The sequence below is a fragment of the Saccostrea cucullata genome, unplaced genomic scaffold, assembly GCF_032062105.1.
Source record: "Saccostrea cucullata isolate Sc308-1 unplaced genomic scaffold, CSIRO_AGI_Scuc_v1 ctg2511, whole genome shotgun sequence".
Classification (NCBI taxonomy): domain Eukaryota; kingdom Metazoa; phylum Mollusca; class Bivalvia; order Ostreida; family Ostreidae; genus Saccostrea; species Saccostrea cuccullata.
Window position 1 is genome coordinate 66,455 of NW_026922582.1, and position 18,463 is coordinate 84,917.

At 32.6% G+C, this 18,463-nt stretch overlaps 1 protein-coding gene across 1 annotated transcript; it reads right to left on the reverse strand.

The window, feature by feature from the left end:
* Window positions 1-6,392: 6,392 nt before the first annotated feature.
* LOC134261987 (patched domain-containing protein 3-like) lies at window positions 6,393-13,417 on the reverse strand. Its single transcript, XM_062744368.1, has 4 exons — window positions 13,376-13,417; window positions 12,236-13,264; window positions 8,776-8,982; window positions 6,393-8,540 (listed from the first exon to the last, which is right to left on the reverse strand). The coding sequence occupies exons 2-4, from the start codon at window positions 13,245-13,247 to the stop codon at window positions 7,024-7,026; spliced, it is 2,736 nt and encodes a 911-aa protein (XP_062600352.1). The 5' UTR covers window positions 13,248-13,264; window positions 13,376-13,417; the 3' UTR covers window positions 6,393-7,023.
* Window positions 13,418-18,463: the final 5,046 nt, after the last annotated feature.

The following is an 18,463-nucleotide window of genomic DNA, read 5'->3' on the forward strand; positions in this document are numbered from 1 at the left end:
AGTGCAGATGCTGTTTCTTGCTCATTGTTTTCTTCTGTTGGAATCATGCCAACTGGCCAGCGAGCATATTTTGCAGGCCCCTCGGGAAACTCTACTGAAAGACTTTTTGTCGGTGATTTAGGAATTTGCAAATATAATGTGCATTTTTTTGGATAAAATATTTCTTTAAAAATATTTCAATCAAAACATTCATTTATTTCGACCTGTAAAATATTGAATTCAGGAATTTTTTGAAATGCATATTTAAAAAAAAACAACAGAAATATCTTTGAGAAATTAAGGAAATACGGGACACATGTCATATGACTGAAATGCCTATATGTACGTCATAATCACAGTTAAATTAATGTAGGTGCTTAACGTAGGTGCTATTTATTTGTTCATTTTTCGTGAACTTGATCAGCTTAAGCATTTATTGTTAAATAATAAAAAGTTTTAAAAAATCGTTGAAATATTTGATTTTTTTGTGCTGATCGACCACTTCCTCCGTTTCTTAACACTACAGTCTATGACGTCAGTGACGTCATATAAGATCTCTCAGTGCAGTGAGATGAAATATGGATTACCTGGTAAGTTTATATTTACATATGGAAATACCCCACGATGCATTGATTACAATCAATCTTTCTTTAAAGCAGAAATTACAAAAATACTTGTTTATTAGCAGAGGTTTTCTGTATTAATATTTCATGTCGTTTAATTGTGTAAGTACGTGACGTAACATCTGTTTTCCCGTATGTAATCGGAAAATGTAAACATGAATTAGCGTATGCGCTTTGCTTATGTCTAATTCAACTATGTCCTTTGTGATAATAAGGTAAGGTATGTTTCACCTCACGATATGCTACAGTTGATTACAACGAAGAAGAACCTAAGTTCAATTGTAAATTTGGAAAAAAATGAAAGAATTATTTCCCAAATGATTTTTTGTCATTGAAGCTGTCTTGAAAAGTGCGTAAGTTATCCAATCCATATACACTGTGAAATTGGAAGAACAAGATGTGTTTGTGAAACACTGATGCCCCCGTATGGCAACATAGCCAAGATTAAACTTTTCTTAGATGCAAATTTAAAATATTGGTGCCAAAAGTAGGGTATTTTCACTGAAAATACAATTGTGAAATAGAAAGTAGGCCAAGGTTAAAGTTTTTCATAACTACGGAAATCTTTAAGGTCAAGGTCATTGGTATCCAATGAACGGTCTTGCCACAAAAAATAAATGTAAAGTTTGGAAGCCCTAGCCCTAAACATTAAGAAGTTATGGCCAAGGTTAAAGATTTTAAAAAGTAGGTTAAACTCCAAGGTCAAGGTCAAAGGTCTTGCTATCAAATGAAAAGTCTTGTCACAGGGATTAAATATGTAAAGAATGAAAACACTAGCCCTAACCTTTTAAAAGTTTCGTCTATGTATGGTTTTTAAAAGTAGGTCAAACGTCAAGGTCAAGGTCAAAGGGTAAAAGTTTTTGGTGTCCAAAGAAGGGTCTTCTCACAAGGATTACGTATATGAAATGTGAAAGCCCTATCTCTTAATGTTCAAAACTTATGGCCAAGGTTAAAGTTTTTTTTACAAGTAAGGAAATTTCCAAGGTCAAGATCAAAAGATCAAAGTTGTTAGTATCCGATGAAAGGAATTTAAACAAAAAATAAATATGTAAAGTATAAATGTCCTGGATTCTACTGTTTAAAAGATGTGGCCAAAGTAAAAATTGGAATTTTTGTGTAAGCGCGGATCAAACTCCGAGGTCAAGGTCAAATTTGGTGGTACCCAAAGAAAGGTCTTGTCACAAGGAATACACATGTGAAATATGAAAGTCATAACTTCATTACATCAAAAGTTATGGGCAAGGTAAAAGTTTTTGCGGACAAACAAAGAGACAGAGATACAAACAGACGGACGGACACGGCATAAACTATTACCCCGAAACTTCGTTTACGGAGATTAAAATGCTTTAAAATTTTAGATTCTTTTTCAATTCTGAATAATTGAAGAGATAAATGTCCTTATACATATTCATTGTCTGTGCTTTAAACGGATGACTGCACTTAACGCTGTGGTTTGGGTCCTTTTCGGTAGCTTCCGTTGCTTTGAAATCTTGAAGCTCACTTTTAAATAATTACTAAGTAATCACTAAGTAATTATTCAATGTATTGTTAATTAAAACTATGCAGTTTCATTTTTTCAGAAATTTACAGGGCTAAATAATGCAAAAGTGAACCTTGATCTTAAAATGTTGAAAATGATTTAAGGCTGCAATGAATTAAATAATTCATGTTTTTGTCATCACGTTTTTCCAAAAACAGATCATTTACACTCCTGCCAGTGATTGAAAATTATGTATACATGAAAGACGGATCTAACATATCGTAATATTGAATCTAAAATTAGACCGGATGAATAATAATTACATGTATTAAATAATACGAGATCAATACTTTCCATATTTCTATTTATTTTATACTGGCACAAGTACATTATTTTCAAATGTTTTAAACCTATGAGTCCATCAATATAAGTTAAGAATATTTTGATTGATGGCTGAGTATTTAACGTGTTCGAATACAGTGTCCTAGTTACCTAAAACAACTACTAGTACCTATAAGTCGCGTGACGGAATTTTTATTCACAAAATTACCTGAGGAAATACATTATGTGGTGAATTATAACATTCAACGTGTTACAGCCCTTGATTACAATAGAAAGGGCTAGAGGAAGAAGAAGCACTCATTTAAACCATGAGCGCATATGTTGGTCTAAGTAATCTCCTTTTAACATATCATTACTAAATAAATGCAAATAAATGCAAATACACAACTACTGTTAAAAGGAGAACAATAGACAAACATGCGCTAACAATGTATTTAAAGCTAGCGAAAACGAAGGCTTCCTCATTATCGTACGGAGATTGGAGAATCTGGGATGACCCCCGACTCAAAAAACAGATTCATACATCGTAAATACATACTTTTATTTATTGTAATTAGTACGTCCGTCCGTCTAATACACTTTGGGGTACCCATTTCTTATCCACAATTCCCCCTCTAACACCGAATGAAATTTAACGAGGCTTCACGTAATTTAATGAGGCTTTCAAAGAATCTGTGTTGAATACTACCAAAGTATATTTTTTTCTTATTATTTATCAAAGCATGAATACTGTCATTTTTTTCTATTATTGAGGGTGTATTCATCTCTTACCCCCGATTTCTTCTTTACCACTGAATGCGTAAGATTTAATTATACTTTCACATATTCTTTATTACATTGTGCCACTGTGACCCCTTATTTTGATCTGGCTTTTATTTCGGATCTTCCAGAGCAGAAAATGGACTTTGTTATTATAATCATATGGGAGGCGTGTAGTATCATTAAAGTGAGCTCAGTACCCATAGTACCTCTAGTTTCTCTTTATCCTTTGGGAATACAAATAACTTTAGTAGTAAACAATTCATTTACGTTTTTATCAGATTATTGTGTTTAAATATGCATGTTCAGTGTAATTCGTTTAGTAGGCGTGAAAGCTTTCTTTCTTCATTTCAATAAATATTATTTCCAATTTTTTCTATGCGCGTAATGTTCATACATGTAAATAACCTTCGCACAGTAAGGATTCCTGGCATAGTACTACTCAAAATAAATTTCAGCTGCCTTTTATAGTTCCATTGTTTATTGGAAATCTCATTTTTGAGTTTGCTCCGCCCATTAAATTAATAAACCTCGCCCACTGGAACGGCTGGGACTGCTTTCTGGGACCGCTGGGACCGCTCTGGGATCGCTGCGAGACTGTTCTGGAACTGCTTTGTGTCAGGTTGGGTCCGGTCGGCACTTTATAGCACCGCCGAATCTGTTTCTTATTCGGAAATGGTCAAATAACTGTAGGAATTAAATGATAATATTTGCCAAATAACTGTATTAAATTGATAGATTGTTTTGATAAGTTGTTCACAACAATATATATAGAACAATAAACGAAAGAAGTATTTGGAATATATGAATCTCCTGTGTAAGGAGCAAGCCGGATTTCGGAAAAGTTTCAGTACAATTGATCATATTTTCAGTTTAAATTGTATAATTCATTTAAAACGCAGAAACGAATATAAGTATATCCATTAATTATAAAACAAAGCATTTGACTCTGTTAACAGAGTCGCTCTTTAGCATAGACTAGTACGTTATAGTATTGGTGGAAAAAGGGAGAGGACTATCTAAGTTTTTTGAACTTGTGACCAATCCCTTTGACGTGTTGTTCATAAAATTTTTCTAAAGTTTTTCATAGTATGCATAATTATAATACAAAGTCGTGCATCCGCCAGGGTAGCAATAGTCAAAATATTTTTAAAGAAATGCCTGTGTATGTCATGGTGAAAACTTATCACATGTTCTGACCTTGTTGATTTTATTTCTAGGGCATATGATATTGAGGAGGTAGTAAATTTCCTGAAACTTTATCATTTGTTACTTTACCGTATGTTGATGATACTATAATTTTGAAAGAGTCAGTACCTCTTACACAAGCTGCTTTAATACAATATGTTCTTGTATTGTAAAACTTGGAAATTCCAAGTGAAGGCATGAAAATAAATGGTTGTTATTTTTTATAAACCTAAAACTGGTAATTCCTTAAAAGTCTTTTCATTACAAAATTCTGTATCGATGAATTTGTTTAGTTAGGTGTTACCTTTCCTATTAATATTTCTTTCGTTGGTAATAAAACTAAGCTTCTGGAGCAAAGTAGGAAAGATATGCCAAGTTAACTCACCATATTTTGCTTTGGATTTCCGTAAGAGGAAGAAGGATGATTTACAATTAGACAAGGGTAAGATACTAACCTGCAACATAATTAGGATTATCCGAGTCCTCGTCGTACAATCACTCCCTATCAATCTCTATTTACATGTTGTTACTTTGTCTTTTTAATTTTGCTCACACTTTATCATCTATGATGGGTAGTGGCGGGAAAACGTTTATTGTTTCTGTGAATTACTGGTCATTATCCGCGCTGGATAAAGATGCTTAAATTTACCTTTAGACATTCAGCTGAAACTATTTGACAATAAAGTTACACCCATATGACTTTATGGTTGTGAAGTATAAGGGTTTGATAATAACAATATCATAGAAAGGATAATTTTTAAATTTTACAAAACAATTTTAAATCTGAAAAAATATACCCTTATGATGTTTCGGGATAATACCCGGTTAGACATATTTATTAAGTCAAGAGTTTTGGGGTTTTTTGGCATAGAGTTATTAGTGTTACATGTAATCAAGACAAATATATTTTCTCTTACATAAATTGTAATTACAACATAGCGAGCGTGACTTAATGCAGCCTAAGTGGATTAGTTGTGTTGCAAAAAGAACACTAAATGAATGTGGAATGTGCGAGTTTTGGTTACGACAGTTTTCTAAAAGAAAATATTGGTGTCAAACTTGATGAACACTAGATTAAAAGATCAATTTAACCAGAAGCTAAAACCCTCGATTATGGGATATTTAAGTTTTAACATTGTTTTTAAAAATATTTGATTTATCGTCAAAAAGAATTGAGGAAAGCTTAATGTAATTTTAGATTTACGAATCACGGATTTCCAGTTGAGAAAGAGAGCTTTTGGGAAGTTGACAAAGATGATCAAATTTTTGATCATTTTTCCTCTAATAAGTTATGTCATGAATTGCAATACCTTTTACAGAATGTGCTTTTTTTCAAAAAAGAAGGTAGAAAAACCTTTTCCAAATAATTTATGTGAAACTTAATGTTTTCAAAGGACAAGATATGGTTACCGCTGAATCTGGCCCCTTATTTGATGTAAAAATCAGAACACTGTAAAAACTGTGATAGTTTTTAAGTAAGAACTTAAATTAATGCATGTTTTAAAACAAGCACTGATTTTGATTCAAATCATACATGGAGGCCAGAAGAGGGTGTTGAAATAGTACGTTTTCCCAAATTTTCTCAATCCTGGTGGAATTGGTTCAAATTTGAGATACTTTTCTCTTCGAAAAACATAGAGCACAAGCATGCCTATCCGAGATTTTTTAACACAAGATGCATCTGATACTAGTGTATGAAATATATTATAAATAGGCAAGCTTTTGATCTATGTTTTCTGAAAGAAAATGTTCCATAAAATTGATTAAAATTTGAATAAAAATGAAAAATTTCGAAAATTGACATAATTTCTGACCTCCCTGTTGCCTCTGTGTATCCCATAACTTTGAACCAATACTCATTATGTGACAGGGGTGGTTTTCTATCTATAAACTGTTGTATCATTCTAAAAGACATCCCAAACCAGGGGCCAAAAAGCTTTTATGACTTGTTAAATTGTAAGGACACTAAAGTCATTTTTGGACTTGCCAAATTTTGCAAAATTTTATTGTTAGTGATAAATGATTTATAACAAAACAACTGTATAACATATGTTTCACAACATATAGATTTATTCTATATAAACAGGGGCCTTCTATAGTTTGAAGTTTTGAACTATACATGTATTTAGTAATTAACATTAGTACCACTCATTCATGCATTCATGCTGATTTGTTATAATTTTGTTGTATTACTTGTATTTATATACACCAGTTGGGGTCTTGATTAAAAAAAAAACTTGAAACACTTTTATTTTTCAAGCATGAGTTTACTCAGGTGACCTAAAAAGCCCCTGGTGTATACTTAAAATATATTGAAACTAAAATCCTCTGTTTTGCTATTTGACACTAAAAAACTCATATACATACCCAATAAAACAAACGAAACCTCCGTAAAGTTATAAATCTCAAATCTCATTAATTTGAATGTCATTGATGTAGGGTTCAGACATAGCTCAGTCGAACAATATTGAAATCACATTACATTTTTACTCTGGTTAACTAGAAGACAAACTTTTTTTACATGGAGAAAAATCCGCACTACAGCTTAGATCAACCAAACTCACAAAAATAACAATTTTTGATGACTTTTTTCTTTTCAAAATCCATTTAATCATTTCCTTCTAAAAATGTTTTCAAATGTAGGCAACATTTTTATGTTTTTGAACAAACCTTTTTATCTTGGGATGGCTTACCTACAAAGTCTGATTTATTACCGTCATTGCTGCTAGCTATTTCAGGCAATCTCATCTCCATATCCGGAGTGCATATTGTATAAGGTTGCTCATCATTTTTACAGCCGTTCATGTTCTCTTCTGGTTCAATGCAGTTTATATTTTTTGAAAAACACGGCAAAAGAAAATAGAGCAAAAGAGGTAAAAATAAACAGGCGTGAAGCAAACCTAATCCTATAACAAGGAACATTACTTTTCCAAAAGACAGGAAAATATAGTTCTCAGAAAGAGCTAAAATACATATTCCAAGCAATGAGGAAAATGCAGCATTAAAGATTGGTCCGCCTGTTGTATCTAAAGCCTTTTGAAGAACTAAATCCCTATCTAGGATGTCAATAGTCACAAATGCGTGGCAAATATGAACGCTAAAATCTACCGAAAAACCAACACTCATTACCAAATGTATCATGGTCATTGAATTTAAAGTCAGGTCCCAAAAGTGCATAAACCCAAATATTCCAACAAGAATGCTCAGAAGAGTAAGGGCTACCACACCTACTAAAAGTAAATTGGGTATAAAGAAAAACTTAACGAAAAGAATTACAGTTAAAGCGATCCCAACTGTTTGCAGAGTGGTTGGTAAAATTTGTATATATTGCTCGTAAAGAACAAAAAGAGGACTAAAAATTAGAACAGGAAAGGTTGCAGCTTTTTCTATTTGTCTTATTCGTAACAAAAAATCACCCTTTTCCTCAGATGTTGTCAAACTCAAAGACTTAACGTACATTTTCGATGACCTTATAAAGCTTTTATTTTTGTGAAAAGCGATGTCATTTTGAAACGAATTTCCACTGCCTGATTGCAAAAACTTATTTAAGCCATTATTAAAAGCCTCTTCTGAGGATGAGTTGTGAAAATCAGACTTTCTGATGTATGAATCAAGCCAATTAATTTCAAAATTGTTGTCAAAATACACTTCTTGTTTTATGGTTTGTAGTAAAGATTGTATACGAGTTTGGGTGGCTTGTAAATGATATTGCTGATTTTCAGGAATGCAGATTGTTACAATAGGTTCTCTTTTGAAATAATTCTCATCCCAAATGCTGTATTTTCGATAGTAGGAATCCTCAGGGACAAGTTTATACATTAGCAAACCTTGTCCTAAATGTATTGTACCATATATGGAACAAATAAGATAGACTAAGTAAATCATCAAAACAAAGGTTTTTCCTATTCTATAATGTAGGATTAGGTACATAAGCCGCTTTGGATATTTCTCCATTGGACTCTCAACATCATCTTTTTGTTGTGGACGGTGACCAGCAAAACATTGTATGTAACATTCTGATTTTGATTCCTTTTCATATTCATCCTTTGGTTGTACCTCGATGCTACAAAAGCAAAAGTGTCTGTTCTTCTCCGTTCGTATTTCGTTTATTGCAATGGCCGGGCAGAGAAAAAATAATTGGTCAATGAAGCAGAAAAAGACTGCAACTCCTAAAATTTAAATAATATGGGTATGAAAAAATGCATTATTCTAAAATAAAAGTTAATAGTTAGAGATTATTTTAAGAAAACTTTCAATCTGATTTTAATTACAAATATATCCTTTGTTTTTAAACTTTATCATAGAAAACATGTTTGTAGCGTCCAGATAAATCAAAATATGAACAGCTACACTTCCCGATCCAACACAAACCACCCGAATCAATACTATTTAATAATACTATACCTGTGTAAATGCAGAATATCCTAATGCTCATAAAAACCGAAGATGCTCCAATCATAAATGCCAAAATATCAGTTATCGAAGTAATGGTTATTGCTATTCCACTTTTCTTCAACATATACACCATCCTTTCTTCGACTGTTGCCGTCGTCAGTGGTGGAGCTTCCGCCATTCCAGACAAAAGTATAAACATATCGTCAATACCAATACCTGAAAGAATTTAGTGTTTTTTTTAAATCAATTTCTTACCAGATTCACTGACCGGGCTTATATAACAATGAACTTTATGTAAGAGGTTTATCCCATAAAAAAAGCTAACTTCCTGATTATTTTAAATTAATTTTTAACCAACACTAAAAAATTGCATGTTGTTGGAAAATGATATTTTTATGACAAAATATTATACATGTAGGCCTTTGATGTCATATGCACGTAAAAATAGCATTATATATACAGTGGACCTTCAGATATCCGGACGCCAGATATCCGGATGCTTCAGTATCCGGACGATTTTTCATCGGAACGAAATTTTAAAATGTTATTCTGTCTTGTTTAACTGGTGATTCAGATATCCGGATGCTTCACATATCCGGACAAATTGACTGGGAACCAAACCGTCCGGATAAATGAGGGTCCACTGTATATTTTTCGATTTCATGATGTTATCAATCGCTTGGCTTGCGTGATAATTTGCATAAAAACCGAAGTCGTTTATGCATAAAATTAAAAAATGCCAATCGATTGATCATCATCATGAAATTTAACTATTTGTAATTTTATCTCGGACAAAGACTTTGGAAATGTAAATATAAGGTGTTAAATATATGCAATACTTTTTTTACTCACAAATAGCATTGTCAATGAAGTTTTCTTTGTTGTCAGGCTTTAAGGAAATATAATGTCAAAAAATTTAGCTACATAGATATTCTATAATTTATTGTACTTTTATTTAATATTTCAGTTATTTGACATCATTACTGACAAGTGTATGACAATTTGTGCTACATCACAACAAATTAGATATTGAGCAGTAATTTGGAGCACCAAATTATCAAGCAACACTATGTTGAGCGGGATATGACTCTTGTACATAGGGAAAAGAGATGTTAACAATGAACAAGAGGCCCACGGGCCTTATAGGTCACCTGAGCATTATGCAACAACTTTCCAGTTACAGTGTATTGAATTTGATTCATGTTTTAAGCCAGATGCTATATGGCATTCACAATTTTGAAGGAGGCACCATTGATCATCATAACAATATACTTAGCAGTTGCTTAGCTTGGTTACTGAATACCCATACGCAGGGTAGGGGAACATAAATGCACTCCAACTAATCAGTAATATTCAGCAATAATCAGTAGTGCCCCTAACCATGTGACATAAACCTCTGACCTTAGGTCCACAAAATTTTAAAAGGCACCCTTAAAATTGCCTATCAAAAAATAAATAAATGTTTTATAAATACAAAGGAGCAGATTTCAAACAATTAATTCATCTTCAGTATATAAGTAGGACCCCCCCACCCCACCCCTGACCCCTTGAAATTCACAATTCTGCAAGATTAGGGCCCTTGCTCATCATCACTATATAGGTAGTTCATCTGCTTCATACCCAGAGTCAGAAAAGAAAATTTTCAAAGACTTAATGTATTTCACTATATAATTAATAGAGCCCCACCCTAACATCAGAACCCCAGACCCTGGGGTCATAATTTTAGAAGAGGCATTCTTGCTCATCATAACTATGTACTTACTTAGTTTATTTAATTCCTAGGAGCAGAGGAGAAGATTTTCAAAGAATTCATGTATTTTCATTATTTATAATCAATAGAGCCCCCCCTCCCCCCAACACCAGAATCCTTGACCCTGGGGCCATAAAATTCACAATTTTGGTAGAGGCACTCTTGCTCATCATAACTATGTACTTAGTTAGTTTATTTAATTCCTAGGAGCAGAGAAGAAGATTTTCAAAGAATTCATGTATTTTCACTATATAATCAATAAAGCCCCACCCCAACACTAGAACCATTGACCCTGGGGCCATAAAATTCACAATTTTATAGGCACTCTTGTTCATCATAACTAAAAGTTTATTTAATACCTAGGAGCAGAGAAGAAGATTTTCAAAGAATTCATGTATTTTCACTATTTATAATCAATAGAGCCCCACCCTAACACCAGAACCCCTGACCCTGGGGCCATAAAATTCACAATTTTGGTAGAGGCACTCTTGCTCATCATAACTATGTACTTAGTTAGTTTATTTAATACCTAGGAGCAGAGAAGAAGATTTTCAAAGAATTCATGTATTTTCACTATTTATAATCAATAGAGTGTGTGCCATAAAATTCACAATTTTGGTAGAGGCACTCTTGCTCATCATAACTATGTACTTAGTTGGTTTATTTAATACCCAGGAGCAGAGAAGAAGATTTTCAAAGAAATAATGCATTTCCACTGTATACTTATTTAGCCCCGCCCTAGCACTAGAGCCCCTGACCCCAGGGCCATGAATTTCACAATTATGGTAGAGGACTCAATGCTGATTACAATCATGCAAATAGTTTGACTGCTTGATGTCCAGGAGTAAAGAAGAAGATTTTTAAAGATTGCATTAATTTTAGTGGTTTTGGCTCCACCCCTCAGGCCCCGCATAGGGATCATGAAAAGTTCCCCTTCACCCATAGATGCTTTGTGCCAAATTTGAGTGAAATTGGTTCAGTGGTTGCAGAGAAAAAAAATGTTCAAATGTTAACGAAAACAGATAGCAATAGGTCACCTGAGTTTACTCAGGTGACCTAAAAAACCATAAAGTTTTGTATGGGAAACAGGTTTATCCCTAGTTAAAGGGGTTTGAGGTTGACTTGACTGGTTATCCGATAGAAGAAAATTCAGCTGTAGGCCACTAAATGAAAACGATCTTAAACAGCACTAGGACGCCATAAACCTATATAAGCTACTTAAGTCCGCTGTTAAACAATACGATCAGATATGTTTATGATTAAAATTGTGAAGTTGTCAATAAAAGAATTAATTCCGCAATCATTTGGTAAGACAAGTATATTAGAAAATTAAATACGGTGAGTGCCGATTTTTTTAAATTAGAGGCACACTTTCCAGAACATTTCGAGCTACATTTTAACGTCGTCAGTAGTGCGCCCACATGCAGCCGATTTATTAGATTCGTTTACCTGAGAGAAAATATTTTTTATAGGTTATTAAAATTTTAAAGCATTATTCAAAATATTTCATCATGACGTATGCCAGATTTTAACTTTATAGTCTTAGTGAAACAAAAGATACTAATTCTTTTGGCATTTTCTGGGACAATCGTCGTATTTTTTTTTTTAGAATTTGATATGCATTTCATGCACCTATTTAAAAAAGAAAAAAAAGTAATTATAAGAATGCTTGTAAGACATCTTATTTCTTTTTTAAGATCATTTTAATGAAAATCTTACCGATGACAAGAAAAGGCACGACCCCTACAACAGTTGTTACTTCAAATCCAGTTCCAGACACTAATCCAAATGAGGCCGTAATCGCCAACAAAGCTGCTAAAATACCAGCAAATCCAAGATTCATTCTGTTAGCAACATTGTTACAATTGAAGGGCGCTGCGGATATGGAGGCATAAACCATCATCAGTATCAAAGTTAATGAAAAAAATACGGTTGCACTTTCGGTAATAGAGTCTAATTCGCTGCTTAAGGAATCAGAGTAAGAAAATGCAAGAGAAGTATAATTTGTTTTAAGATCTCTTAATTCATCAACAAATCGCCTTTCCCAAAGTTTAGATAATGTTTCAGAGTTAGTCGTGTTTCGTCTCAGGTAGTAACGTAATCTTAAACCATTGGTAAATCGTAAAGTTCCGTTTTGTGAAACGACATTAGCAAACATTGAAGAGATTGAAATATTTCTATAATAAGGATATGATACATTTCGTGTTATAAAATCTGACTGGAAAAAAGGGGATAATATGATGTCGCCAACCATTCCGCATCCATGGGGTCCCACAGCGCACAGATCTGTGTATTTATACGAAGAACTATTTGAACCCTGGACAACTATAGATGATCTTATAAACTCATCTATCTGATTTATCTCATCGAGATATTTCTGTTCCATTATGCTTGATTTGTTTTTAGACATGATTAAAATTTCTCCATATAATCCAACTCTTGTCAATTGATAGGGCAAAAAGTTTTGGCCAGTAGGGTCTGTGAATAGATCCTCTATGTAAGCTCTATCATGTAAAGACTTGCTTTTTTCAGGTGTATACAACATTTCAACATCATTTTGGAATTTGAGGTTGATAAAACCGATTGTAAATAATAAGTTTATAATAGCACAGTATATTATACATTTGACAGGATGATTTGCCAAAACAACACCCAGTTTTGCGAAAACATTCTGTATTGCTTCTTCATACTGCGAAACACACTGTTTACAGGTTTTCTTCTCGGCATTCATCTTTTAATTCGATTTTGCTGAAATAGATATTAAAAGTGTCTTCTATTAATAAAAAAATATCACTAAAACGTTTTTTTTTTGCGATTACTGATTGATCAAGCATAAGAATATAATTGATACATACTTACATATTGATGTATTTTTTACGGTCTTGTTTATTCAAAAGTATTTTGTCCTCTTAAGTTCGAAATTAAAGATACATTGTATTACATCTGTTATTTATATAATTTGGATAAACACGCCTGACGGAAGATAAAAACGTCCAATGAAAAGCAATTTGTCTGATTGTTAAGCTTTTATTGCATTATTTATGAGTTGGTTTTTCCATTTATACATGAACTCTACTGAATGTTAGGAATTCTCACGTACAAATGCTAATTAAAACAAACTGGAATAATTATATAAAGTAGTTCAACAGTATCAGTCTCTTAACGGGTCATGATGATAATTTATATTCAGTTTCATTCATTCGACGATATCATTTTATTACATCTGGGTGTTAAAAATACTACAAAAAGAATAGAAAGTTGTCTATCAAAAGCTTTTAAGCTGATTTGTATTTCATCTAAAGACACTATATGTTGAGCCTAATTCAATATCAAACTTAATCTAAAATTTTGATATTATTTAATTGTTGTTGTTCGAGGCTGGACCGTTTCCTCACTCAAAATTTCAAGTTTGATCAGTGTACTCAAAACAATTGTTTTTTTTTCATTATGCTATAATATTTCCAACATTTTAGACTCATTTATTTAGCTTATTAGTTTTTCTTTCCTTTGATATGTACTCAAACAAAATTTTTAGTTATTTGAGATATTTTGTAAAACCATCCTTTTTTATCATATCACAAAACAACAGAAAAAAAAATTAAAAATAAAAGACAGATTTTTAAAAAAAAACAAAACAACAAATGTCGAAGTTCAAAAAAGAGCCATGTTTAATTGTAACAATAGTTACAAGCTATAAAAGCCGCTTTAAAGCTAGAAGATATACAAGAGGCACTGTTAGTCTAGTCAAATTATCAAATTTTCCATCAAAATGTGAACTAATTGCAACAGTTTCAAAACTTAGTTTTTATCAATCTATGATATGATCTGAATATATAACAAAAAGTTTAGAAAAATTTATACATGGGAAAAATTGAAAAAAATGAGGTCATTATTGGGACGTATTGTGTTCACTCTGATTAAGTGTTAAACGAACAATGTAAAGTAGAAACTTCTATACTGGTTTGAAAAACATGTAAGTAGGGAAATAAACTTAACTGAATAAACTGAATTGAAAAAATATTAAATTTTGGTTATTACAAGTGTATATGTGTTGGTTGCCATGGAAACAGTATAAATTGAGAGTATCACCTACTTTTGAACAATGAACCTTGACAAACTCGAATACAGTCACTTACGTTAGTTTACACACATACTCAAAATGCATTCTTTTGCCATAAATGCTTCAAAGAAATTATTTAGAAGATTTATGTAAATAGGTGGCAAACATGGATACATTATAAATGAATTTTACATAAAAAGTTTTGGTATTCAGCAATGCTAAGTATAGCACGAATATACTCAATCACCAAAAGTAAAGATACAATAAAAATGTTTTAATTAATATGAAAGGTAATATCCGAAAAGAATTAGGAGCAGATTTAGAGGGGTCAGGGGACATCCCCCAATAAGATTTTTTTTAATGAAAAAGTAGCAGAAAATGCCCCAACCCCCATCCCCCACCCCCCCCCACCCCCCAAAAAAAGAAAAAAACAAACAAACTAAATCCCTCCTGTAACTGAAAGATTTTCCCCGTATATGAAGAAAATTGTGGGAAGGTCTCATAGAACTCCATTCCTCCCCGATATAGATTTATATGTTTTACTCTGGATTAGGTAGGTTGTTATTTTTTTGTCAAAAAGTAATCTGAAATCTGAATTTTTTTTTACGCACAGCAAAGCTGTACGTTACCCATAGATTACATTGTAGTTGTGTTGTCCACCCTTCAGAAAATTTTCTTTCAACATGTGACACCAGTTTTGAGTCCCTGCAATATGATTGGTTGGTAACTTGTATAAAATGCTCAGAAATAAAAAAGAAAATACTCTCTTTACATCAGTATCATAAAATGCTTGTACACTATAATGAGTATGATGGTTCTTGCTTGATCAGAACTTGAACCCACCCCACACCCGGGTACCCTACAGGGTATTTCTTGTCATGAGTTTATTAAAAATGCTATCTTACTCATATCAAGTGGATCAATGTATTTTTTTACTCTCCATAAAATGAAACCACGCCCTCCGGTGTGATAAGAACATAGCAACATTTAATGTTGCTTCATGGATGGTGATATTCCAAAAAAATATTTCAAGATTTTTTCAGTGTAACCCTCAACTACATTCAATAATATGAAGATAAGACATGTTTTAGGATAAAATCTGAAATTGTTATCCCTTGAAAATGATCATTGTTGACTAAGATGTAGCTGAATCAACAGTAATTAAATTGCATTGAGAACAAAATATCGTGAAATGTGCGCGCAAAGGTTCTGCGCAGTACAGAATAATCATATTATTACCCTTCTTGAATCTTAATGTATTTCAAACCATTGCTATGTAATGTTACTTGAAGAGGGTGGGGGCAATTGAAAGCACACAGTAGATTATTTTATTCTTATTGATAAAAAAAAAATCTAAAGTCAAATTCTTACACAAATGGAATGAAGTAAAAGAGAGCAAGCCAAGTATTTGTTTCAAGGAAGAATTAATTGTTAAACTCTTGGTAGATACTGGTTATCAATTTCTCCTTGTTAAAACTCATATGTAAAAGTATTATTAATGTTTCTTATATTTTCCCCAAATATTTTTATCCTAACAGATATAGAAATTATAAGACTTTGGCTATAATCTAGGAATTCACCCGCATGGTGTAGTTGTTAGAGCATCTGCTCTAGAGTTGCGAAGCAAGGAGTTGATCCTTACATCGCGGCTTCGAATCCCACTGTGGGATGTGGAGACAGGTCCTTCGGAGGAGACCGTATAAACCGAGGTCCCGTGTCGCAGTAGGCACTGGCGCAAAAAAGATCCCTCACTGCTTAATGGCCCTAAGTGCTGAGTATAGAACAAAATGTGCAGCTCCTCACTGGCAAGTGATGGCGTCTCCATATGCATGAAAAATTCTCGAGAGGGACGTTAAACAATATACAATTATACTAGAAAGATTCACGTCCTTTTACTTTTCTTTTTTCAATGTTGCTCTTATTAAGAAGTGACTTTGAAAGCTAGTGTTCCAGATTGTTCACATTCTAAAGCATGCTCATGGAAACGCCGTTATCACCAGTCCCCATAAAATGGAGCTTCTTTAAGTGCCACATCAAGCATTTTACTGTTGCAAAAATGACCATATGATCTACAAGGAGAAGTTAAGTTTTTTAAAAATGGGTTTAAAATATTTTGTTAAAAAGTTACATTAAGAATTTCAAAAAAGAGCATTTAAGCATATAATTCTGTCTAAACGATTCCTTTTGAATTATTTCCATTACTATAAACATAATGCAGCTTTTGTACATGTATAGATGCATGGTGCAGTCTTTATAGAGAAAAAGGTCAATATCAATTGGCTTTTTATATAAGGTTCACTTCTTTTTACAAAAGCAATAAGCAGTAAATCTGGAGAGCAAAAAAAAATGTTTGAATCACACAGTTCAAATTTAAGTTCCGGAGATGCCTGAATGGAATTAAATATTTGATTTTTTTAACTTGGAGACCTTCATATCAAATCTTGTTCATGTGATTCCATAAATTCTGTACTCTTTATTTCAAAATGATAAATTTCTATATATATTCTAGATATTTAATCAAAATATATTCTGTGATGATGCAATTGTAACAACTCTGATATACATTGTAATGTACTTGTCTGAGAAGCTTCCTTGCAGAATTCTTTAGAAAAAGGCTGTTTTGACTTATTTTGTATACAAACTGTGTTCCATACATTTTTTGTCTCATGAGTATAAATTGCAAAACTGTCCATCAGATGTTTACAAATAAAATGAAAATAAACACATTCACATTTAGGAATTTCACATACATGTATATTGTGAATACAAACAGCGTTCCATACTTTTTTGTTTACATGAATGGTAATTGCAACCATTATATATGTGTAGATGATATTTGGCCGGTGTTGAAGTCAAAACCTTCACTTCTTTGAAAATCAAAATATATAATTTTTTATTTAGTTTTGATAGCATAACAAACTACATGTTAAAACAACAACTTTTAATGCTAATTGGCTATTGTTTAAAGGCTGTCTGTCAAAGACAGCTCATATAGAAAAAGTATGGTGTGCAAAAGGGTACTACTAAATTCATATCGATCCCTAATTTTAATCTTTCGATTTCCCAACTTTCCCCTATGAATAAACTTTTTATATGTGAGTTACTAATAGCTTATCTACAAATCTGCATTAAAATATATACTGTTGCAATTAGTTCTCATTTTTCAGTAGAATGACTAGACTATGTGAGCTCTGAGCTCACTTAAACTGATACTCCCGCGTACCATATGATTATACTTGCAAAATACATGTTTTGCTCTAGGAGACCCGAAAAAATGACAGATCAAAAAGTAAGATAGGAGGTCACAATGCCATTTATGTAATAAAGAATCGCTGAAATCTCATCAAATTTTATTCAGTGGTGTAGAAAGAGTTGTGGATAAAAGATGGGTACCCTTCAATATTATAAATTGTAGAAAGAGTCGCATTGTCAATGTTTTGCATTGGGAACCCCGAAATATGTGACCGATCATAAAGTAAATTAGAAGGTGTACAATGACAATATATAACAAAGATTTGTGAAGTTTCATTAAATTTCAATCAGTTGTATTAGAGGAGTTGTGGATAAGAGATGGGTACCATAAAGCGCAACAGATGGACGGACAGACAGCTAGACGTAGAGACGGACGGATATCCCGTTCACTATATGCCCCCTGCTTTTCAAGCGGGGGTATAATAAAAATGATATATTCTCCCTTTATAACCTTTTTGAATTTCAAAACAAGTTTTCACACCTATAAGATTACGTCCATGATATTTTCAAAATAAAGCTTATTTATTAAACTTCAATTTTATCGCTTTATTGGCGCATCAAGAGTAAAGCTGTAAGAATTGACAAACACATGCATGGCAGCATATAATTCTCATTGAAGGAAGAATAAGTAATAC

What these genes read in the sequence shown, in the direction of transcription:
- LOC134261987 (XM_062744368.1), bottom strand. Translation starts at nt 13,247, where the DNA reads ATGAATGCCGAGAAGAAAACCTGTAAACAGTGTGTTTCGCAGTATGAA. An exon ending in CGTGCCTTTTCTTGTCATCG is followed by an intron (nt 8,983 to 12,235) that starts GTAAGATTTTCA and finishes AAATTCTTTCAG; the next exon opens with GTATTGGTATTGACGATATG. An exon ending in GATATTCTGCATTTACACAG is followed by an intron (nt 8,541 to 8,775) that starts GTATAGTATTAT and finishes TTTAAATTTTAG; the next exon opens with GAGTTGCAGTCTTTTTCTGC.